The sequence below is a fragment of the Martes martes genome (assembly GCF_963455335.1).
Source record: "Martes martes genome assembly, chromosome: 3".
Lineage (NCBI taxonomy): Eukaryota > Metazoa > Chordata > Mammalia > Carnivora > Mustelidae > Martes > Martes martes.
The window spans coordinates 59002067-59027024 of record NC_137890.1 but is presented as its reverse complement, the minus strand read 5'-3'; the positions used below and the strand labels follow the sequence as shown (position 1 = coordinate 59027024).

Sequence of the window (24958 nt, the reverse complement as noted above, 5' to 3'; positions counted from 1 at the left end):
TAACCCCCAAGTAATATTTTCAGATTATATGAGGCAACAGAGTCAAAAGATCTGATATTTAAGTCATAAACTACACTAAGCCAGTTTTCTTCAATTTTAACATTACATAGCAACAATAGGTATTATGTTTATTATGTTCCAGGCACTATGCTATGGGCTATATAGGTATTATCTGATAATCCTCCCAACAACTCCGGGTATACAATACTATCCCCACTACCAGTACAAATGATTCTCTCTTTCCCCAATCGTGCTATTACTATGCACATATAGGACTATTTCTTGAAGAGTATAAGCCTGGGTAACCTGAGTGGGCAACTAAGAGACCTAGGGCATAAGGGCACTTTTTACATCTTACGCAGACTTGCTGGGCTACTGTTAAAAACAAATTTTAAAATTCAATGTTATTTTATCTTCAGAATAAATAGCAGTACCCTACTGAAGTCCAAACCTACATGAAAGGCACCAGGCTGCTACCCTAACTGCCCTACCAATAAAATGCTACTCTAAGTGACATGAAATAAAATTAGTCATACTTATCACAAACAAAAATGTATGTATGTACATACTTATCTGATTTACATGTGCTAACAGTACTTTTTAACTGCATAAAGCATCTAACAAGGGACTAATAAGCCCCAAACAAGTTTTCAGAAAGCTAGCTAGCCCTGAGTTTTGCTCTTGGAGTAAGAGGAGATAATTAAATCAAGACTAGTAGTTATTTTCTTACTATAAATCAACATTTGCTAGGAGGGGTGGTACTCCCTTCTAGGGCATGTTTAGAAATTTTGTTGGGGGTGTTTCTGACCATCACAATAATGGCAGGGGGAGTAAAGGCTGATTTTTACAAGTGGGGATCAAGGATGCTATCAATTCTGCACAGTGTGGGACAAGCAATACAAATGAAGAATTTTTTTCTTTCTCTAGAACTTTTGAATGTCCTCTTGGACATCCATGTAGGTGATATATCTGTTTATAATTATCAGAGTCTAGAACCTAATTCCATTTTACAAGGTATTTTTTCTATAGTTTTAAGTTACTGGATTTTCCCAAAATGTAACTACTCTGCAATCTGAGAAAGGCTGTATTTCATTTGTTCAGAAATCTACCAAGACTCATATATCATTTCAGTAATTCATGTCTCCCTATGACAATGCTGTCTGTGCTATGTGAATTATCAATTCTATCTGTGGTGTCTGTCCATTTCATCATATCTTCTTGTGCAGCTGGGCACAAAAAATTTACATGTTAGCAAATCTATTATTCTATTCTATTATTCTATTAAAATAGAGAGTATTATTAAATTATATTATTATACAATAGAGTATTTAATGGGATATTCCTTAAAATATTTCATATATATATATATTTTATATATATATAAAAATAAAATTAACATATAATGTATTATTAGCCCTAGGGATACAGGTCTGCAAATCGCCAGGTTTACATACTTCACAGCATTCACCATAGCACATACCCTCCCCAATGTCCATAACCCAACCACCCTCTCCCTACCCACCTCCCCCGAGCAACCCTCAGTTTGTTTTGTGAGATTAAGAGTCTCTTATGGTTTGTCCCGATCCCATCTTGTTTCCTTTTTTCCTTACCTTCCAAATCCCCCACATTGCCTCTCAAATTCTTCATATCAGGGAGATCACATGATAATTGTCTTTCTCTGATTGACTTATTTCACTCAGCATAGTACCCTCTAGTTCCATCCATGTCGTCGCAAAGGGCAAGATTTCATTTCTTTTGATGGCTGCATACTATTCCATTGTATATATATACCACTTCTTCTTTATCCATTCATCTGTTGATGGACATCTAGGTTCTCTCCATAGTTTGGCTATTGTGGATATTGCTGCTATAAACATTCAGGTGCACGTGCCCCTTTGGATCACTACATTTGTATCTTTAGGGTAAATACCCAGTAGTGCGATTGCTGGATCATAGGGTAGCTCTATTTTCAACTTTTTGAGGAACCTCCATGCTGTTTTCCAGAGTGGTTGCACCAGCTTGCATTCCCACCAACAGTGCAGGAGGGTTCCTCTTTCTCCGCATCCTCGCCAGCATCTGTCATTCTGTGACTTGTTCATTTTAGCCATTCTGACTGGTGTGAGGTGGTATCTCATTGTGGTTTTGATTTGTATTTCCCTGATGCCAAGTGGTATGGAGCACTTTTTCATGTGTCTGTTGGCCATCTGGATGTCTTTTTTGCAGAAATGTCTGTTTATGCCCTCTGCCCATTCCTTGATTGGATTATTTGTTTTTTGGGTATTGAGTTTGATAAGTTCTTTATAGATTTTGGATAGTCCCAATAGTTCATTTTTGCCCTTGCTTCCCTTGCCTTTGGCGATGCTTCTAGGAAGAAGTTGCTGCGGCTGAGGTGGAAGAGGTTGCTGCCTGTGTTCTCCTCAAGGATTTTGATGGATTCCTTTCACTGAGGTTCTTTATGCATTTGGAGTCTATTTTTGTGTGTGGTGTAAGGGAATGATCCAGTTTCATTTTTCTGCATGTGGCTGTCCCAATTTTCCCAACATCATTGTTGAAGAGACTGTCTTTTTCCATTGGACATTCTTCCCTGCTTTGTCAAAGATTAGTTGACCACAGAGTTGAGGGTTTATTTCTGGGCTCTCTATTCTGTTCCACTGATCTATGTGTCTGTTTTTGTGCCAGTATCATACTGTCTTGATGATGACAGCTTTGTAATAGAGCTTGAAGTCTGTAATTGTGATGCCACCAACTTTGGCTTTCTTTTTCAATATTCCTCTGGCTATTCGAGGTCTTTTCTGGTTGCATATACATTTTAGGATTATTTGTTCCATTTCTTTGAAAAAAAAAAAAAAGGATGGGATTTTGTAGGGATTCCATTAAATGTGTAGATTGCTTTAGGTAGCATAGACATTTTCACAAGATTTGTTCTTCCAATCCATGAGCATGGAACATTTTTCCATTTCTTTGTGTCTTCCTCAATTTCTTGCATGAGTACTTTATAGTTTTCTGAGTACAGATTCTTTGCCTCTTTGGCTGGGTTTATTCCTAGGTATCTTATGGTTTTGGGTGCAACTGTAAATGGGACTGACTCCTTAATTCTCTTTCTTCTGTCTTGTTGTTGGTGTGTAGAAATGCAATGGATTTCTGTGCACGGATTTTATATCCTGACACTTTACTGAATTCCTGTTCAAGTTCTAGCAGATTTGGAGTGGAGTCTTTTGCATTTTACATGTAAAGTATCATATCATCTGCAAAGAGTGATAGTTAGACTTCTTCTTTGCTGATTTGGATGCCTTTAATTTCTTTTTGTTGTCTGATTGCTGAGGCTAGGATTTCTAGTACTATGTTGAATAGCAGTGGTGATAATGGACATCCCTGCCGTGTTCCTGACCTTAGCGGAAAAGCTCTCAGTTTTTCTCCACTGAGAATGATACTTGCTGTGGGTTTTTCATAGATGGTTCTGATGATATTGAGGTATGTACCCTCTATCCCTACACTTTGAAGAGTTTTGATCAAGAAAGGATGTTGTATTTTGTCAAATGCTTTTTCAGCATCTACAGAGAGTATCCTATGGTTCTTACTTTTTCTTTTATTAATGTATTGTACCACGTTGATTCATTTGCAGATGTTGAACCAACCTTGCAGCCCAGGGATAAATCCCACTTGATCATGGTGAATAATCCTTTTAATGTACTGTTGGATCTGACTGGCTAGTATTTTGGTGAGAATTTTTGCATCTGTGTTCATCAAGGATATTGGTCTGTAATTCTCTTTTTTGATGGGGTCTTTGGTTTTGGGATCAAGGTAATGCTGGCCTCATTAAATGAGTTTGGAAGTTTTCCTTCCATTTCTATTTTTGGAACAGTTTCAGGAGAATAGGAGAACATTCTGGAGAATGTTCCATGTGCACTACAGAAGAATGTGTATTCTGTTGCTTTGGGATGGAATATTCTGAATATATCTGTGATGTCCATCTGGTCCAGTGCGTCATTTAAGGCCCTTATTTCCTTGTTGATCTTTTGCTTGGATGATCTGTCCATTTCAGTGAGGGGGGTGTTAAAGTCCCCTACTATTATTGTATTATTGTCAATACATTTCTTTGATTTTGTTATTAATGGGTTTATATAGTTGGCTGCTCCAATGTTAGGGGCACAGATATTTAAAATTGAGAGATCTTCTTGTTGGACAGACCCTTTAAATATGATGTAGTGTCCTTCCTCATCTCTTATTATAGTCTTTGGCTTAAAATCTAATTTATCTGATAAAAGGATTACCACCCCAGTTTTCTTTTGGTGTCCATTAGCATGGTAAATTGTTTTCCACCCCCTCACTTTAAATCTGGAGGTGTCTTTGGGTCTAAAATGAGTTTCTTGTAGACAGCATATTGATGGGTTTTGTTTTTTTATACATTCTGATACCCTGTGTCTTTTGACTGGGACATTTAGCCCATTTACATTCAGGGTAACTATTGAAAGATATGAATTTAGTGCCATTGTATTGCCCTAAGGTGACTGTTACTGCATATTGTCTCTGTTCCTTTCTGGTCTACTACTTTTAGGCTCTCTCTTTGCTTAGAGGACCCCTTTCAATATTTCCTATAGACCTGATTTGGTGTTTACAAATTCTTTTAGTTTTTGTTTTTTTCTGGAAGCTTTTCATCTCTCCTATTTTCAATTCTAGCCTCGCTATATATAGTATTCTTGACTGCATGTTCTCATTTAGTGCTCTGAATATATTATGCCAGTTCTTTCTGGCCTGCCAGCTCTCTGTGGATAAGTCTGCTGCCAATCTAATATTTTTACCATTGTATGTTACAGACTTCTTGTCCTGGGCTGCTTTCAGGATTTTCTCCTTGTCACTAAGACTTGTAAGTTTTACTATTAGATGACGGGGTATGGACCTATTCTTACTGATTTTTGAGGGGAGTTCTCTCTGCCTCCTGGATTTTGATGCTTCTTCCCTTTGCCATATTACAGAAATTCCCTACTATAATTCGCTCCAATATACCTTCTGCCTCCCTCTTTCTTCTTCTTCTGGAATCCCAGTTATTCTAATATTGTTTCATCTTACGGTATCACTTATCTCTCGATTTCTCCCCTCGTGGTCCAGTAGTTGTTTGTCTCTCTTCTGCTCAGCTTCTTTTTTCTCTGTGATTTGGTCTTCTATATCACTAATTCTCTCTTCTGCCTCATTTATCCTAGCAGTAAGAGCCTCCATTTTTGACTGCACCTCATTTATGGCTTTTTTGATTTCAGTTTGGTTAGATTTTAGTTCTTTTATTTCTCCAGAAAAGGTTTTTATTTCTCCAGACAGGGTTTTTCTAATATCCTCCATGACTTTTTTGAGCCCAGCTAGCACCTTGAGAGTCATCATTCTCAACTCTAGATCTGACATATTACCAGTGTCCGTACTGATTAGGTCCCTAGCCTTTGGTACTGCCTCATGTTCTCTTTTTTTGTGGTGAGTTTTTCCACCTTGTCATTTTATCCAGATAAGAATGTATGAACGAGAGAATAAAATACTAAAAGGGTCACGAAGACCCCAGAAAAATGTGTTAACCAAATCAGAAGAGACCCCAAATCATGGGGAGAAGAGCAGGTAAAAAGAAGTTAAAAAAATTAAAAAAAAATATATATATTAGACTGGTGAATAAAACAGAGCCACCCACTTGATTTTGGGTGTGTTTTGGTCTCTTAGATGAAACTACCTCCCAAAATCTTAATATATATATATACCCCCCCACACACAAATAAGGGTAAACACGATGAAGGGATGGAATACGACTGTAAAGATGAAAATTTAATAAAAAATCCCAAATGAAAATTTAATAAATAAAATTTATTTAATAAATTTAATAAAAATTCTACAAAATGAGTTGATAAGGTAAGTTGGTTGGGAAAAGAAAGAAAAAGAAGGTACAGAGAATCTGCTGTACCTTCTGCTTAGGCTGGAGACTAGAACAAAGTCCTGTGCTAGATTCAGGGTATATTCTGATTTATTAGAAGAAGTTGTATACCAAAATTTATTAGAAGAAAAAACCCTATATGTATACAAAAAATAAAGTAAGATACAACAAAGGATAAAATATGACTATAATAATGAAGGTTCCAGAAGATTTTCTTTAAAGAAAGGTACTGTTAAGATAAACTAGTTAAAAAATGTTAAAAGAGGAAAGAGTAAAAGTTAAACAAATTAGGATAAGAAAAAAAATTTAAAAAACTTAATTAACTATGCAAGACTAAAGAATCACGGGGTGAAAGCCATGAATTCCATGCTTTGCTTTCACCTCCTCTGGAGTTCTGCTCTTCTTGATCAGTGAGCTTGGTCTCGGAAGGATGTTCTTGCAGATCTTCTGGGGGAGGGGCCTGCTGTAGTGATTCTCAAGTGTCTTTGCCCAAGGCGGAATTGCACCGCCCTTGCCAGGGGCTGGGCTAAGTAATCTGCTCCGGTTTGCTCTCAGGAGCTTTTGTTCTCTGAAGGGTTTCCGGTTTCCGTAGAGCTTTGGAGGAAGGGAATGAAAATGGCGGCCTCCCAATCTCGAGCATGGAGGAGCTGAGAGCTCGGGTCCCCACTCCTCAGTGCGCTCTTAGAGAAAAGTGCTCAATCACTCCTGTCACCCTGGTCTCTGGCCGCACTCCGAGCTCACCTGGCCTGTGATTGAGCGTTTCTGTCTCTGGCTCAAGGCCCTGTTTGGAGTCTCCAAACCCAGCAGATTCCTGCTGCTCTGCTCTTCCAGGAGGTTCTCCCTGGATCTGCCACTTGTGGGGTCCCTACTTAAAGAGCAGTGGCCTGACTGTGCCACAGATCATAGTTTAAGGTAGAGAGCTCACTCCTTGGCTCCATCTCTGTAGCCAGCTTCCCCGCTCTAATACCTGTGAGCTCTGCTACACTCAGACACCCCAATCCTTCTGTGACCCCATGGTACCTGAGACCACACTGTCTCCATGAGGGCTCCAGACCCATTTAGCCTCTGGAGTGATGTCCCTCAGTGGAGCACTTTTAAAAGTTCTGATTTTGTGCTCCACTGCTGCACCACTTGATGGGAGCCGGCCCCTCCCTTCGTGGTCTATCTTCCAGTCGGTTTGGATTCACTTCTCCACACGTCCTTCCTTTCAGACAGTGGTTGATTTTCTGTTTCTACAATTGCTGCTCTTCTTCTCTTCGATCTCCTGTTCGATTTGTAGGTGTTTGGAATGGTTTGATAACTATATAACTGAATTCCTGCAACCTGATGTCATCTCAGCCTGCTATTCTTCTGCCATCTTGACTCCTCTCCCCCTGTATTTTTAAAACTATGAGTCTAGTTATTATGAACTTCATTTTATGATAAAATTTAGGATATAAAGGCATTGTAATGAACTTCAGAAGCACTGCTGAGACTCTCAATGCCATCCCATGTTCAGCGTTATAAGGACTGCTAATTATATATCAGTCTTTTCCGCTTTATTTACACATAGTAAGAAAAAACCATTAAGAGTATTATTTCAAGATTTAGTATATGTAAAGAAGAAGAACAAGTTACCTTAAAGTTCTTTTTTGTCTCCAGACAAGAACAACTGAAATTGTGGAGGGGGGAGGAAGGAGTAAATGTCCAGTTGGAAAGTACTCTAAACAATATTCTTACCTTCCATTGCAAAGTGAGTGAATTTTTGGTCCGATTGGCTATCCTGGGTGGATTAGGTATGTCAGGTTCACAGCTTAAGGTGGTAAAGCTTTCAGCTTCTGAAGGAGTTCCCTTCATAGAATTGTATTCTGCCTGGACTCTGTGGCGATAAAAATAAATAGTTTTGAACAGTAGAATCATTGTATCCTACCTTCAATAGGCATCAACCTTTAAGTACTTGCAAATCAGTAAGGTGTCTTTCAAATGTTCTATCAAGAAAACAAGGGTGGGCGCCTGGCTAGCTCAGTTGGTAAAATATGTGACTCTCGATCTCCAGGCTGGGTTTCAAGCCCCACATTGGGTGTAGGGATTACTTAAAGTCTTTAAAAGGAAAAAAAAATGCGTGTCAAAGTAAAAGACGGCTCTTTAAAAAAGAAATACAGGATAGACCAGAGGCTTCATCCAATTTCTTGACTGTAACACAAAGTAAGAAATACATCTTAAGTTGTGACAACATATCACAACTAAATGATATGTACTTGCTCATACACACACACAAGAAAGAAAAGTGTCCTGCAACTATCCCTAAGGGATATTTACAGATACCTTCTATTTTATTTGATTATTTAATTAAAAAATGCTGACTATAACCCCCAAATTTCATGATTTAATAATGGTTGCAGCCTACAGTTTGAAAGTGTTAAGTTGGACAGTACTTGGGCTTTATCCACAGAAAGTATAATTGAAGACTTAATTTAATAGTTTAATAGGAATAATCCCAACCACAAATGGGGTGACTAACCAAATATAGATTAATGAGTCCTAGCTGGGGAGGCTTTAGTATGTAAAATGTTGGTAAATTATAATAGAACTATGCAGAATAAAACAGTATTTAAGTTACCTCTCAGTTAAATGTTGTGAATTTTCTAAGACGATTTTATTTTTAAGTAATCTCTATACCCAATGTGGGACTTGAACTCACAACCCCAAGATCAAGAGCTGCATGCTGCACTGACTGAGCCAGCCAGGCACACCTAAGTGCTGTGAAAATTTTAATTTAATATCCCCAACTCTTTCTAAAACATGATGTAGTAAAAATACAGTAAGTACAAATCAACAATTATTAATGCTTCTGTTCTGCAAAAATTTCAAAAGCGGGGAATTTTCCATGTGCATATAATATGCAGACATATTATACCTATTATCTGTATATTCACTCCAATCCCAAGGTCCTACAAACAGGATGACTAACCCTTCAACATAACATTTCAGTTAAATGTTTTTGTTTTTGTTTTTTTGGGAAATGTGTTGATAACTGTACCAAAAGAAAAACCAAAGTCCACAAATTCATGTTTTTAATCCAAAGATAATAATTATATTATATTCCAGGCTTTTAATGGAATTATTTAAAAAATTACCTATGCTCTATCATACTAAGACAACATGTAGAAATTCCTTACTTTGCATGGTAATCTGTAGCTGGTTTGAGATCATTTAAAGTGACACTTGTTTCTTCTCCTCTGGGGGAAAAAAAGGAACATTTAACAGTCTGATAAAGAAGAATTTCCAGAGGATTTACATTATATACACTTCAGTTTGTGGCAGTTTATGAAATTACACTGTTTCTTACTTTACCAGTTGTAACCATATTCACATTCCATCAATATAGAATTTGTGTAATAAGACTATATATCAAACTTAAGTTATATACCTGCATACCACTTTAAAACAGAAAGGTGTCCAAACAGTGGGTGCAGAGAGGAGTTAAGATGGTGGAGGAGTAGGGGCTCCTAAGGTTGCCTATTCCCTCCAATATGGCTAGATAAATATCAAATCATTCTAAACACACAAGAAATCAATCTGAGGACCAAGAGAACAAAATGGCCACCTTGTGGAAGGTAAGAGCTGTGGAGAGTTCATCTGGGGAGAGAACAGTTGTAGGTGCTGTGGAAGGGCAGGAGCCCTGATCATGGAAAGAGGAGTGAGAGAGAGAGAGAACGAAAAAGTGAAGCAGCAGGCAGGAGACTGCACAAGAAGAAAATCTTCCCCCAAACCAGTGACTAACAAAAGAAGAGGGACTATGGCAAATTTTTATAAGCAGCAGAGCTCAAAGTCTTAAGTTTTATAAGTCTGTGCCATTGGTGGGGTTGTGCCTGGCAGACTTTGCAGTGCTCTGGTGGGGAAGAAGGACAGAGACCTGGGAGTGGGCAGTGTGGTCTGAGGATGCCCTGGGTCACACAGGGAAGAACAGTTCCCTTTTTTGGAGTGCATTTGGGAATGGTGGATGGCCTCTCTGGGGGCAAAAGAACTGGCAGCACCAATGTCCATCCCTGTTCACTAGCATGGGAATACAGACACTGGCTGAGGGCAGCAAACCTTGGTGATGCTTTTTGCTGCACTTTACCATAAATTCGGAGCCACTGCGCAGTTGTGGGACTGCTTTTCTGGGGCAAACTGGCATTGGCCACATCATGGCCAAGACCCTCCCCCAGAGGATCAGCATGAGTCCATAAAATTGGGAGTTTTGAAACCCAGCCCCCTGCCTGAGATAAAACATAGGAAGTACTGTGCCACCTGGGAGAGACAGGATGAAGGCAGGGATCTGACAGAAGCTGGAACACAAGAGGGGTGACTGCTCTTCTGAGAGGGGTTCCTGAAGAGTGGCAGGCACAAACTCCCCAATGTGGGTCAGAAAGCAGGGCAACACCATTTCCCCCATACCCATTAGCACTAACCAACTTCAGTGAGCAACACAGCACCACCCCCCACCCTCCTAGTAGAGGCTGGAGCTACTTAAACCAAGCACCGCCCCCCTGCACCAGGCCCCAGTACCCTGCAAGTACATCTCCACTAGGGCAAGCCCGCCTGAGAATCAGTGCAGCAGGCCCATCTCCCAGAAGACTAGCACAAACCCCTAACATGCACCAAGTCTACTGATCATAGAGTGCTGCAAAGCTTCAGCTCTAGGGGAAATAGGATCTAGGATCTCATTTCTTTCTTTCTTTCTTTTTTTTTTTGGATGGATCTAGCTTCTTTCAACAAGCAGACCAAAACACACCTAGTTAAAGCTTGCCATTTGGTAGACAAGGTCCAAATACCACCCACTGCAGGCAAAGAGAATTCTGTAGAGGACTGACATGTAGGAAGAAGCAGCCAAAACAAAACTGCAGAGTGCACACTCTGAAACACCTCCTGAATCACCAGGCCCAAGAGAGTATAAAACCTTATTTTTTTTTTTCTTTCTTTCTTCTTCTTTTTTTTTTAACCTCTTCTTAATATAGCCAATTAACTCTCAGGAGCAGGAGTACAAGAGGCTTTCCTAAGAATCACCCCCAAAATTTGTAAGACAGAGGAATTCACCCCAAAAGAAAGAACAGGAAGAAGTAACAGTCAGGGACTTAATCAATACAGATATAAATAAGATGCCTGAATAAGAATTTAAAACAGCAATTATAAGGATACTAGCTGGGCTTGAGAAAAGCACGGAAGATACTAGAGAATCCTTTATTACAAAGATAAAAGAACTAAAAACTTGTCAGGCCGAAATAAAAAATGGTATAACCAAAAGGCAAAATCCACTGGATGCAATGATAATGAGGATGGATGAAGCAGAGAATACAGATATAGAAAATAAAATTATGGAAAATAATGAAGCTGAAAAGGAGGAGGAAATAAAGGTATAGGATCATGAATGTTGAGTTAGGGTATTTGGTGACTCCTTCAAACACAGTAATATTTGATCATAGAAGAGTCCCAGAAGAAGAAGAAGAAGAAAAGGGCAGAAGGTTTTATTTGAGCAAATTATAGCTGAAAACTTCCTTAATCTGGAGGAAGGAAACATTGAAACCCAAGAAGCACAGAGTACTCCCATTAAATTCAACAACAGCCGGCCATGACTAAGACACATCATAGTCAAATTCACACACACACAAAAACACAGACAAGGAAAGAACGCTGAAAGCAGCAAGAGAAAAAAAAGTCCTTAACCTACAAGGGAATACAGGGTTGCAGCAGACCTGTTCACAGAAACTTAGCAGGCAGAAGAGAACGGCAGCATATATTCAACATGCTGAATGGGAAAAAATGAAGCCAAGAATACTTTATCCAGCAAGGCTGTCTATCCACAATAGAAGGATTTCCCAGACAAACAAAAACAAAAGGAGTTCATGACCACTAAACCAGCCCTGCAAGAGGTATTAAAGGAAACTCTTTGAATAGGGAGAAAAAGACCAAAAACAACAAAGTCTAGAAAGCAACAGAGGCCATCATCAGAAACATACCTTTACAAGTAACGCAACAGCACCTAAATTCCTTTCTATCAATAATTACTCTGAATGTAAATGGAATAATGCTCCAATCAAAAGACACAGTACCAGAATGGATAAAAAAGTAAGACGCATCTATATGCTGCCTACAAGACACTCATTTTAAACCTAAAGACAGCTGCAGATGGAAAGTGAGGGATGGAGAATCATCTATCATGCTAATGGACACCAAAAGAAAGCTGGAGTACCCAAATTTATATCAAACTAGATTTTGAACGAAAGACTGTAATAAGAGGTGAAGAAGGGATTATACCATAATTAAGGGGTCTATTCATCAAGAAGATCTAACACTGTAAAGACTTATGCCCCCAACTTGGGAGCACCCAAATATATAAATCAATAACAAACTTAAAGAAACTCATTGATAATATAATAACAGTAGGAGACTTTAACACCCCACTTACAAATGAACACATCATCTAAGCAGAAGATCAACAAGGAAACAAGGGCTTTGAATAACACACTGGACGAGATGGACTTAACAGACACATTCAGAGCATTTCATCCTGACGCAGCAGAACACGCATTCAAGTACACATGGAACGTTCTTCAGAAAAGATCACATACTGGATCATAAATCAGGCCTCAACTGGTACAAAAAGACTAGGATCATACCATACGTATTTTCAGACCACCATGCTATGAAACTTGAAGTCAACCATAAGAAAAAATTTTGAAAGAATACAGATACATGGAGGTTAAAGAACATCCAATGAAAGAATGAATGGGTTAACCAGGAAATCAAAAAAGAAATAAAAAAACTTCAATGAAATGAAATGAAAATGAAAACATGACAGTCTAAAACAAGGTGATCCTAAGAGGACCTAAGAGGTCCTTGCAATATAAGCCTATCTCAAAAAGCAAGAAAAGTCTCAGATACACAACCTAACCTTATACCTAAAAGAGCTAGAAAGGGAATAGCAGATAAAGCCTAAAGCCTGCAGAAGAAGGAAAATAATAATTAGAGCAGAAATAAGCAATACAGAAAAAAAATAAAAAACCCCAGTAGAACAGATCAATGAGACTAACAGCTGGTTCTCTGAAATAATTAATAAAATTGATAAACTGCTAGGCCAGACTTATCAAAAAGAAAAGAGAAAGGACTCAATAAAATCATGAATGAAACAGGAGTGATCACAACCAACAGCACAGACATACAAACAATTTTAAGAGAATATTATGAAAAATTATATGCCATCAAGCTAGGCAAGTGAAGAAAGAGACAATTCCTAGAAACACACAAACTACCAAAACTGAAAGAGGAAGAAATACAAGTTTGAATGGACCCATAACCAGTAAGGAAATTGAATCAGTAGTTAAAAATCTCCCAACAAACAAAAGCCCAGGGCCAGATGGCTTTCCAAGGGAAATCTCCCAGACATTTAAAGGAGTTAATACCTATACTTCTCGCAAACTGTTCCAAAAAACATAAGTAGAAGGAAAACTTCTAAACTCATTCTATGAGGTTAGCATTACCTTGATTCCAAAACCAGACAAGGAGCCCACCAAAAAGGAGAATTACAGGCCAATATCCCTCATGAACATGGATGCAAAAAATCTCAACAAGAGAAACCCAATAGTACAGTAAAAGAATTATTTGCCACAATCAAGTGGGATTTATTCCTGGGCTGCAGTGGTGGTTCAATATTTGCAAACTAATCAGGGTGATATACCACATTAATAAAGGTTAAGAACCATATGATCCTCTCAAAAGATGCCGAAAAAGCATTTGACAAAATTTTACAGCATCTGTTCTTGATAAAAACCCTCAAAACAAAATAGGTATAGATGGAACATACCTCAACACCATAAAGGCCATATACGGAAGACCCACAGCTAATATCCTCAGTGGGGAAAAACTGAGAGCTTTTCCCCTACAGTCAGGAACAAGACAGAGATGTCCACTCTCACCATTATTATTTAAAATAGTACTGGAAGTCTTAGCTTCAGCAATCAGACAACAAAAAGAAAGAAAAGGTGCCCAAATTGGCAAGGAAGAAGTCAAACTTTCACTATTTGCATACGATGCAAGACTCTTATGTAGAAAACCCAAAAGACTCCACCAAAAAATTGAAAATTAATTCAGCAAAGTTGCAGAATATAAAACCAAGGTACAGAAATTTTTTGCATTTTTATTTGCCAATAATGAATCAGCAGAAAAAACAATCAAGGAATTGATCCCATTTACAACTGCACCAAAAACTGTATGATACCTAGGAATAAACTTAACCAAAGAGGTAAAAGAGCTGTACTCTGAAAACTTTGAAAGAAATTGACAGGGATGCAAAGAAATGGAAAAACATTCCACACTCATAGACTGGAAGAACAAACATTGTTAAAATGTCTATACTGCCCAAAGCAATCTATACATTTAATGCAATTCCTATCAAAGTACCTCCAGCATTTTTCACAGAACTAGAACAACCAACCCTAAAATTTGTATGGAAGCACAAAAGACATCAAATAGCTAAAGCAATCCTGAAAAAGAAAAGCAAAGCTGGAAGCATCACGATTCTGGACTTGAAGCTCTACTACAAAGCTGTTGTCATTAAGATAGTACGGTACTAATAGAAAAACAGGCACATAGATCAATGGAACAGAAGAGAAAACCCAGAAATGGACCCACAACTATATGCTCAACTCATCTTTGATAAAGCAGGAAAGAATATCCAATGGAAAAAAGATAATCTCGTCAACAAATGGTGTTGGGAAAACTGGACAGCCACATGCATAAGAATGAAACGGGATCACTTTCTTATGCCACACACAAAATTAGAAATGGATGAAAGACCTAAACATGAGATAGGAATAGAGGAGAAAACAGGCAGCAACCTCTGACCTCAGCCACAGCAATTTCTTACTAGACATGTCACTGAAGGCAAGGGAAATAAAAGCAAGCATGAACTACTGGGACTTCAAGATAAAAAGCTCTTGCACAGTGAAGGAAACAATCAACAGAACGAAAAGGTAGCCTATGGAATGGGAGAAGATATTTACAAATGACATATTTGATAAAGGATTATTATCCACAATCTATCAAGAGCTTATCAAACTCAACATCCCCAAAACAAATAATCCAGTTAAGAAATGGGCAGATGTGAATATATACTTTTCCAAAGAAGACATCTAGATGGCTAATGGACACATGAAAAGATGCTTAACATTACTCATCATCAGGGAAACAAATCATAACCACAATGAAATACTATCACACACCTGTCAGAATGGCTAAAATTAACAACACAGGAAACAACAGATGTCGGTGAAGATGTGGAGAAAGGGAAACCCTCTTATACTGTTGGTGGGAATGCAAACTGGTGCAGCCACTCTGGAGAACCCTACGGAGGTTTCTCAAAAAGTTAAAATAGAACTAACCCTATGACCCAGCCATTGCACAACAAAGATATTTTTATCCTTAGGATATATTTTTTTCCTTAGGATATATTTTTATCCTTAGGATATATTTATCCAAAGGATACAAAAATACTGATTCAAAGGGGTACATGCATCCCAATGTTTATGGCAGCAGTATCAACTACAGCCAAATTATGGAAAGAGCCCAGATGTCCATATACTGATGGATGGATAAAGAAGATGTTAGACAGACAGACACACACACATACATACACATACAGGCATATTACTCAGCCATCAAAAAGAAACCTTACCATTTGCAATGACGTGGATGGAACTAGAGTATATTATGCTAAGTGAAATAAATCAGAGAAAGATAAATATCGTATGATTTCACTCATATGTAGAATTTAAGAAACAAAACAGATGAACATTTGGGAAGGCAAAAAGGGAAAGAGAGGGAAGCAGTATTCTAAGAGACTTTTAAGGATGGAGAACAAACAGGGTTGACGGAGGGAAGTGCAGGGATGGGCTAAATGGATGATCAGTATTAAGGAGGTGAGCTTTTATGTCTAGCACTGGGTGCTGCATATAAGTGATGAATCACAAAATTAAAAAAAAAAACAAACACCAAAAAAACCCAAAACAAAAGGTGTCCTAAGCAAATCAATGGTATAAGCCAGACTTGTGTGTGTGTGTGTGTGTGTGTGTGTGTGTGTATAGTCAGGGAAGGTATTTAGCTTATTAAAGAAATGAAACCAGTTTCAGTTATTTAAAAATTCATCTTTCAAAATTAAAATGCTAAATAACCTGTGTATCACTGAAATCAAAAGCACCAAGTTTTTACAAGGAGTGTGTCACTTCTGCATTTTGTTAGACTATAAAGTAGAATCTTATGTAAAATATTAGTGTTTAATGAGCATATCATTTAAAAAGTGAGTATTTTGAAGTAAAGCATTTCACTAATGGGTACTATTACATTTTCACATTTTTAAATATAATAGCACATTTTCTTAAAATAATCATTTGTTACAACTATTACTTATATATGTGGCCAAAAAAACCAGCCCATTTTCTACTTCTTTTTTTAAAAACCACTGTTCTCTGTTCCTTTTCCTTTAGCCAAGTTTCTTTCCTCTCCACTTTATGGACCTTTTGATTTGATTTCTCAAATCAAAACCAATAAATATAAGAAAACGGGTCCCACTGAGGAAAGAATTGGGCAGCTGTAGTAGCATCCTCAGAGAGAGACCTTAATTGGTGTAAAGAAGGTGACTAATATCCCTCTTGTCTCTCTAATCAGGCTGCAAACGGAGGTAAATGCTTCCTCCTAGCAAGCAGCCATCTAACTAGAAACGGCCATTACCACAGAAAGAAACCTTCTGTTGATGATCCTTTATCCCCTATTTACCCTGTAGGTAGCTTTGTCTCTTTTAAGATATATGAATAGAATAAATACAAGGAAATGTCAATAGAGAGGAGGAGACAGGATATTTTTCTAACCTTATGTAACTAGATAGTAAATACTGGAGCAGTTTCACTTTCCTTTCTTCCTTATATTAGCTATTTTTTGAAAAGATATCAAGAAGGTTGATGTGTCCAGTGTTCTATGTTAATTATGATCATTCAAATTACTAATCACTTCCTTTATAATATTCCCAGTGTTTAAATTATTATTAGTAATCAACTTTACTCTTTACTTTTTCATTAGATAAGCAACTTCTATATGAATAAGGACAAAAAATTATTTATTTTACAACTGTCACTCATAAATGTCACAGTTTTAGCCACTGACTCTTTCTAAGGCTTTCGGTGTATTATAAACACTTTTCAGCCAAGGAAAGAGAACTATGACAGGTTTTCAAAATATGATTATTAATATACCAACATACAAATGAGGAACAATGGTACTAAATTCATTTTACAATAGGGTATTAGCTTGACATATTAACAATTAAATCCAACTCTTTAGAGGAGCATTATATTTCATGAGTTCACAATCTAACGGTTCCCCATTTCCATTCTGGGCTTCTACATACAGCAATTTATATTAATGTCTCAGGAATATGTGAATAGTGAAATATCTACTAGGGAGCCTACTGAAAAATACTAACGCTGAATGTAGCCAATGAAAGCAATTATTTCAAGCGCTAGGAGACAGACGTTTATCAGCTGGTATTTGGACTATATACATTGAAATCAGTATCACTTGTCAATTTATAGATTCAAAATAAAAGCACTGAGAGGGAAAAACAGAACAAAATTAGTATTAAACTCTTTATGATAAATCACTAACTTACATAATGGGAGGAGTAAAACATAACAAGTACTTACGCATAAACACTTTTGTATTTCCCATCTTTTCCAGTACTTGAGACCAGAATTTCATAACTATAGAGCTCTGGTACAGTAGTCTCATCTGTTTCACCATTAATGAAATTGGAAGGAGGTGACCAGGTAAGTACTACTGTCCTTGCCTGGATGTCTGAGGCCTGCAAAAACACAATATTTAAAAGCTCTTTGAAACAACTGTAATGTGAATAATGAACAGTGAAAATTTAATAAGGTTTCAAGATTAAATAAAATATATCTGTATCTACTTACATAAAATGGCCCACAAATAGAAACCTGTCCATTTGTAGATGAGATATAATCTGTTATAAAAGGGCAGATGGGTTCCATAAAAATTTAAAGACCATTATGGGCCATTCAAAACTATTAGTGTAAACACCATGTACAGTTAAAAAAGAATAGAAAAAAGTCCACTTGTAATGTATTGAAAAGGTTCATTTCCTCAATGTAGAAAGTGTCTTACAATAAGAAAAAGAACAGAGAAAAATGAGCAAAGGTCATGGACTGACCAAAGAAATATAAATATAAGAAATGATATGTCAATGCATTCGTAAAAATAAATGGTACACTAAAACAAGGTATCACTTTTCATCCAACAGATTAGAAGATTAAAAAGCTAGTAACATCTCCATTGTGTTAAGGTAAGGGTTTAGAGAAATGGGTTGAAGTATAATCAACATACAGTGTTATATTCCTTTCAGATGTGCAATATAGTAACTCAACAATCTGACACATTTCTAAGTGCTCATCATGATGTGTATTATTATTATTATTATTTATTTATTTTTTTAGAGAGGGAGAGGGAGGGAGGGAGAGAGGGACAAAGAGAGAGAGAGCAGAGAGGGAGGGCCAGAGGGAGAGGGAAAGAATCTTAAGCAGGGTTCATGCTCAAATCGAGAGCCACCCAGGTGCTCCTTTAAGTGTTAAGTGTATTCTTAATCCTCTTTATTTACTTTACCATCCCCAAACTCACATCCCCCCTGGCAACCACCAGTTTGTTCTCTGTATTTCAGAGTCTGTTATTTGGTCTCTTTACTTCTTTGCTCATCGGTTTTGTTTCTTAAATTGCACATATGAGTGAAATCATATGATATCTGTCTTTCTCTGACTTATTTCACTTAGTATTATACCATCTAGGTCCATCCATGTTGTTGAAAATGGTGACATTTCATTTTTTATGACTGAGTAATATTCCACTGTATATACGGTAATATACATACCACATCTTTAGTCATTCATCTATGGATGGCTACTTGGACTGCTTCCATATCTTAACTATTATAAATAATGATGTAACATATGAGTGAATATATATTTTTGAATTAGTGTTTTTGTTTTCTTTGGATAAATGCCCAGTAATGGAATTACTGGATGATATGGTAGTTCTGTTGATTTTTTTGAGGAACCTCCATATGGTTTTCCACAATGGCTACACCAATCTGTATTCCCACCAAAAGTATATAAGGGTTCCCTTTTCTCCACATCCCTGCCAATGCTTGTTATTTCCTGTCTTTTTGATTTTAGCCATTCTGAGAGGTGTAAATTTTCAGATATCGCATATTGGTGTAGTCTCAACATTTTAATTTCGCTTTTGCTGCCCTCGCCTAAGAAGACAGATGCAGAAAAACGTTCTACAGCCGATGTCAAAGAAATTTCTGCCCATGTTTTCTTCTAGGAGTTTTATGTTTTTAGGTTTCAAGTTTAGGTCTTTAATGCATTTTGAGTTTATTTTTGAGTAACTATACTCATAATTAAATAAATGTAAACTAAAACAAGGTACCACCTTTCAACTAACACATTAGGAAGATTAAAGAGCTAGTAATAGCCACTGTGTTAACGGTTTGGAGAAACGAGCACTCTCTTAAATGCAGTTAAGAGTATATACTGGTAGGATCCCTGTGTAGAGCTACTTAGGAACCATTATAAAAATTTACAATGTGCTTATAGTTCAATAATTCCATTCCATAAACTTTTTTCAGGGAAATATCCTATGAACGTACATATATAAATACATATAAATACATGTACTTAAGAATATTTACTGCAGCACTGTTACTAATGGCAAGAAATTGGAAGTATGAGTACAGTTTCTTAACACATTACTATGCAGATGTTCAAAAAAGAATGAGGAAAATATTTATGTGCTGACATTTAAACATGTCTTTAATATACTGATGCTATGTAATGGGGGGAAAAGGGAAGCTACAAAGCAGTATGTATGCTATGATCTCAGTTGTGTTAAAAAAATTTTAAAAATGCACACAAGTATCTGGAAATATACTGTACAAATGTACTAATTCTCACCTTCGGGGATTTTGTGCATATGCGTGGTGGGATACAGGTAGAGTTGTGAGAAAAAAACAGAAGGTCTTAGTAGTATTTTGTACATTCTGGATTACTGAAATAATTTATGCATATGTATTCTTTTATAATAAAAATGTAATAAAGAGGGAAAAAAGCCTAAGGATTAAACTAAAGATTGGTAAGAAAAGTTATCAGATGACACCTAGACTCTAATGTAAAAGCTTGCTTTAAAATTATCTATATTTAGGGGTGCCTGGGTGACTCAGTCATTAAGCGTCTGCCTTCAGCTCAGGTCATCAACCCAGGGTCCTGGGAACGAGCCCCCCATCGGGCTCTGCTCAGCAGAGCAGACTGTCTCCCACTGCCCCTGCTTGTGTTCCCTCTCTCGCTGTGTCTCTCTCTCTGTCAAATAAATAAAATCTTAAAAAATATATATATTTAATGACTATCCCAGTGTTTCTAAACATAAAACCAATAACCACTAGGATGAGGACCACCCCTATCTCAATTAGGCAGTATAAGCAGTCTCTACACAAGCATGACATTTTCCCCTTCTCAAAGTGCTTAAAGCCTGAATAAATTTAGAAGGCTATTACTGTATATATTCTGCTTCTGTTAAAATACAGAAATATATTTTACTTACTGTCATACTACCTTAAAAATGTCTTAGTACTATGTTTCATTTACAATGTGCTTAAAATGATTCCTTGTTTTAACCATGTCCATCTGGCTATTAACCTGTAACTACAGGTTACTGTAGCTTTTTTTTTTTTTTTTAAAGAAACCTACTGTTAACATACATATATGTACAACCTTTCAAGTACACTGAATTTGTATGTACTTTCAAGTATACTGTACTTGGAATCTGATTTTATGAGATTATCCTAACTATTAAACTGTGAGAATAAGTAAGTGAACAATACTCTGAAGGTAGGTCAGCCAAAAGCATAAACTGGCATCTACTTTTTGAAGTTGACTTAAAAGTATAGGTCGTAGAGAGGAACTTAAGGAGGAAGGCAAAAGACTTGCCACTAATTTGCTTGATGATACTGAACTCTCAAAACTTTAGGGTCCCAGGTCTCACCTATAAAAGTGAGTGGCTGAGTGAGATGATTTATTTACCATAACTAATCAAATATAATATTTTTAAAAAGGCTTTCATTCTGGAATAAATCTAAATTTACAGAAAAGTTGGGAAGATAGTAAGTATACAGAGTGCTTGTATACCTGTTGCCCAGCTTCCTCTATTAGTATCTTACATAATAATGTAATTTTGTGAAAACTAAGAAATTAACATTGATAGAATACTATCAGCAAAATTTTTAACTAATCTATACTTCTAACATTTAACTAAACAGACTTTCAGGATATATTGTTGAATTTAGAAAATATACTTAAAAAAATTCAGACACACTGCTAATTTCAACTTTTCTAGGAATCTGCTTTTACAGAAAAAGTCTTGATCCCAACTCAGTCTATTAAAATGGTATTTTATTACTTGCACATAAATGTTAAGGCACAAAAAAGGAGTAATTACACTGGGGTTGCTGTGGAAAGCTTCATGAGAAGTGAACTTTAAATAAAATTTTAAAGGATTTGGTTTGGGATATAATTTGGTAGAAAAGAAATGGGTAATTATTATAGGAATGAATAATTTGTTTTCCTAAGTTTATACTTGTAAGCTGGTGTCCAAAGAACATGTATGAGTGTGTATTTTGAAAAGCACTCTAGTAATTTCACTCCCATGGGAACCACAGATTAAGGGGAAAAGAGAAACACAAAGGCCATTAAGAGGAAAGAGGAAGACAGTCAAGTCTTGAAGACAAGGGTAATGGTTTTAAGATAGTAAGTGAGGGACAGTGTCAAACAGTGCAGGGAAGCCAAGGAGAAAAATGCACTCTGAACAATGCGTAAAAATGCCGTTATCTAGTGCCAGTGTCAAAGGATTATTAAAGGGTTATAAAGAAAAGGGAGGTGGACTTCAATAAAGCTACAGTGGAATTCCTGTGTAAAGATGTAGTACCTCTGTGTGTATGTGGGAAGCTGGGGAAGAGTGGATCCTAGGAATTCAAAGTAAAAGAACTGATAAAGCTTGGATTTCAGTTTGGCATTAAAGATAAAGAGGAAATGTAAGATGATATTGATATTGTGATCAGGAAAACTTGGGAGAGGTATGTGATAACTGATGGATATATTAAAAGGAAACAGAAAACAAAAGGGATCTATTTAATTCAATTCCTTTTTTGTTTCGAGAAACAATGGAGAAAATAATTTAGAAAAGATTAAGAAACTGATTTTCTATATAAAGTTCTAGTTGTTAGCAAAACATACAAATTTGGATATTCTTTTCTTCCCCATTTTTTTTTTTTTTTAAAGTAAGCCCTATGGCCAATGACTGTGGGCTTGAGCTCATGACCCCAAGATTGAGTTGCATGCTCTACCAACTGAACCATCCAGGCGACCCTGAACTTGGGACATTCTTTAGGATGCCTTAGGAGATGCGGTTCTAAAGAAAGTGGTGAATAATGAGGGTAGAAAATACATTTTGGAAATCATCTGAAATGAGTATTTGTATGCTTACTTCAGAAATAAAATTTGCCTTTTTTTTTTTTTTTTGGTTCCTCAAATGTGTTATGTTCAGTACTTTTCAAATGTTGGTCTCTGCAATACTGTCCCTACACTAACCCTCATAGTTCACAATGCCCAACCACTACTTTTTCTTTGAATTTCAGTTCACTGGGGCACCTGGGTGGCTTAGTCGCTAAGTGTCTGCCTTTGGCTCAGGTCATGATGCCAGGGTCCTGGGACAGAGCCCCACATCACGCTCCCTGCTCTGCAGAAAGCCTGCTTCTCCCTATCCCACTCTCCCTGCTTGTGTTCCCTTGTTTACTTTCTCTCTCTCTCAAATAAATAAATAAATAAATAATCTTATAAAAAATAAATTTCAGTTCATCATCCTTCCTTAGTGAAATTTCTTTTAACATCCTGTCAAGGCCTAGTTCCCCTATTATTATATATTCTTATAGCACTATATCTCTGTTCTGGCACTCCACAGATATAATCTTACATTTATTGCATGACTTAATCTACTAACCAAAGTTCTGAAAGCAGGGGCCATGCCTATCTATTTCCAGCTTTTGGCACAGCATGTGGCATTTTATTAGTGGTCAAATATTTATGGAGTAAGTGATACATTTAGTTTGGTGCTCTAAATGAACAAGAGCATGCAAAAACAACTACACACACACACACACACACACACACACACAGATATACACACACACAAGTACGCGCTTGTGCACACACCCCCCTAACCTATACTTCACAGTTCACAAGTAATTTAGTAAAGATAAAAACAAAATGAACAAGTATCATATGGTTTCACTTATTTGTGGAGCATAACAAATAATATGGAGGACAAAGGTAGATGGAGAGGAGAAGGGAGTTGAGGGAAATTGGAAGGGGAGGTAAACCATGAGAGACTATGGACTCTGAAAAACAATGTGAGGGTTTTGAAGGGGCAGGGGGTGGGAGGTTGGGGGAACCAGGTGGTGGGTATTAGGGAGGGCACGGATTGCATGGAGCACTAGGTGTGGTGAAAAAACAATGAATACTGTTACGCTGAAAAGAAATAAAAAAAAAAAGGAATATTAAAAAAAAACCCAAAAAACCCCCAAAATGAACAAAAAAAAGCAAAACAAAACCAACAACATGACTTTTTTCTATGACACAGGACTTATTTTACAAAATTACGTCTTCCTCATAATACTGGGCAAGAAATTATTTAAAAGAACTGTTTTAAGATTTATGGCCTGAAAAATAATGCTTTTGATATTATAGACTGTAACAAGTAAATGCTGCTAGTATTAACTATTATTTCATTCAAATACCAATTCTATTAAGGCTTGAAAATTCTTTTTATTAATCTAGTGATATACACTTGGATAGACATAGATTTTGGAAAGCTATTGACTGAATTTCTTAGCAAACCTGCTCTTGTTTCAGTTTACTCATCTGTAAGATAGGGAAAAGAGTACACAAAAGGTTGTTCTAGAAATTAAGTAATGCATATGTTTTCAAAGTACCCTGAACAGAGTCTGACACTAAGTAAACTTGTATTAGCTATTGTTATGAAATAATTCTGTGTAGGTTTACATTAATTTACATGTATAAGCTTAATTTTTTCAGAGACCTCAGATTAGAATGAAAGAAAACTAGAGCATCCAAAACTATTTAGGGTAGTCTGAAAAAGTAGGACCATAATACTTATTAGATAAGTACTTATTAGATAGACTTATTACGTAAATGACTGGCTTATTTCAATTTCCTAACATGGTATAAAATTAAAAAATAAGCTTTTGTGGAGAGGGTAGTAAGAGAGTAACAACAACTTTTCTAATCTGTTTCCATACAAAAATATTTTTTTTTTGTAACTTAGTACAAGATATTTTACCATGTTTTTTTTTTTTTTTTGCAGAGAAGAGATAGAGAAGGTTTTGTTTTGTAAATCAAGAAATATTTTTATCAATGTTTAATAAATGGGCTTATCCTGCCCAAGAAAGCCCTGTCATCTGCTTCCACTGTATCTCATACTTCTCCCTCCTCCACTGCACTATGTTCCAATAAACATAGTCTATTGGGTCTATCTGGCAAACTTGCCAGGATTATTCCTGCTTTCCCTCTTCCATTCCTTCCAACTTTTTCAACTTTTCTAACTCTTCAGAGGCTCAGAGAAGGTTTTCCTGATTGCTGTATTTAATGTAATTCCCCTCTCCTCAGTAATGCATCACATTACCCTATATCTGTAAAAGCTCTTTTTACTATCACATCTGATTTGGTTTTATATTTGCTTTTTATTTATTGATATATAATAGGATCTCAATAAGTATTTTGATTGGTTGTCATTATGGCAATACTGTGACTGACTGAATGAGCAACTATGTAGCTCCTGAAAGAATAATGTGATGACATAGATTGCTAAGGCAAAGCACAATGAAAAAAGCCTGCCACAGAACAAAAGGGT

General features: G+C 36.7%; 1 protein-coding gene across 1 annotated transcript in view; it reads right to left on the bottom strand.

The window, feature by feature from the left end:
* FNDC3A (fibronectin type III domain containing 3A) overlaps nt 1-24958 on the bottom strand; it is a 170332-nt gene that overhangs the window by 36250 nt on the left and 109124 nt on the right. The window contains exons 8-10 of the mRNA XM_080797998.1: nt 17614-17771; nt 9061-9120; nt 7622-7760 (exon numbers count right to left, since the gene is read on the bottom strand). Coding sequence (XP_080654124.1) covers nt 7622-7760; nt 9061-9120; nt 17614-17771 — 357 coding nt within the window. The remainder of the gene's footprint in view (nt 1-7621; nt 7761-9060; nt 9121-17613; nt 17772-24958) is intronic.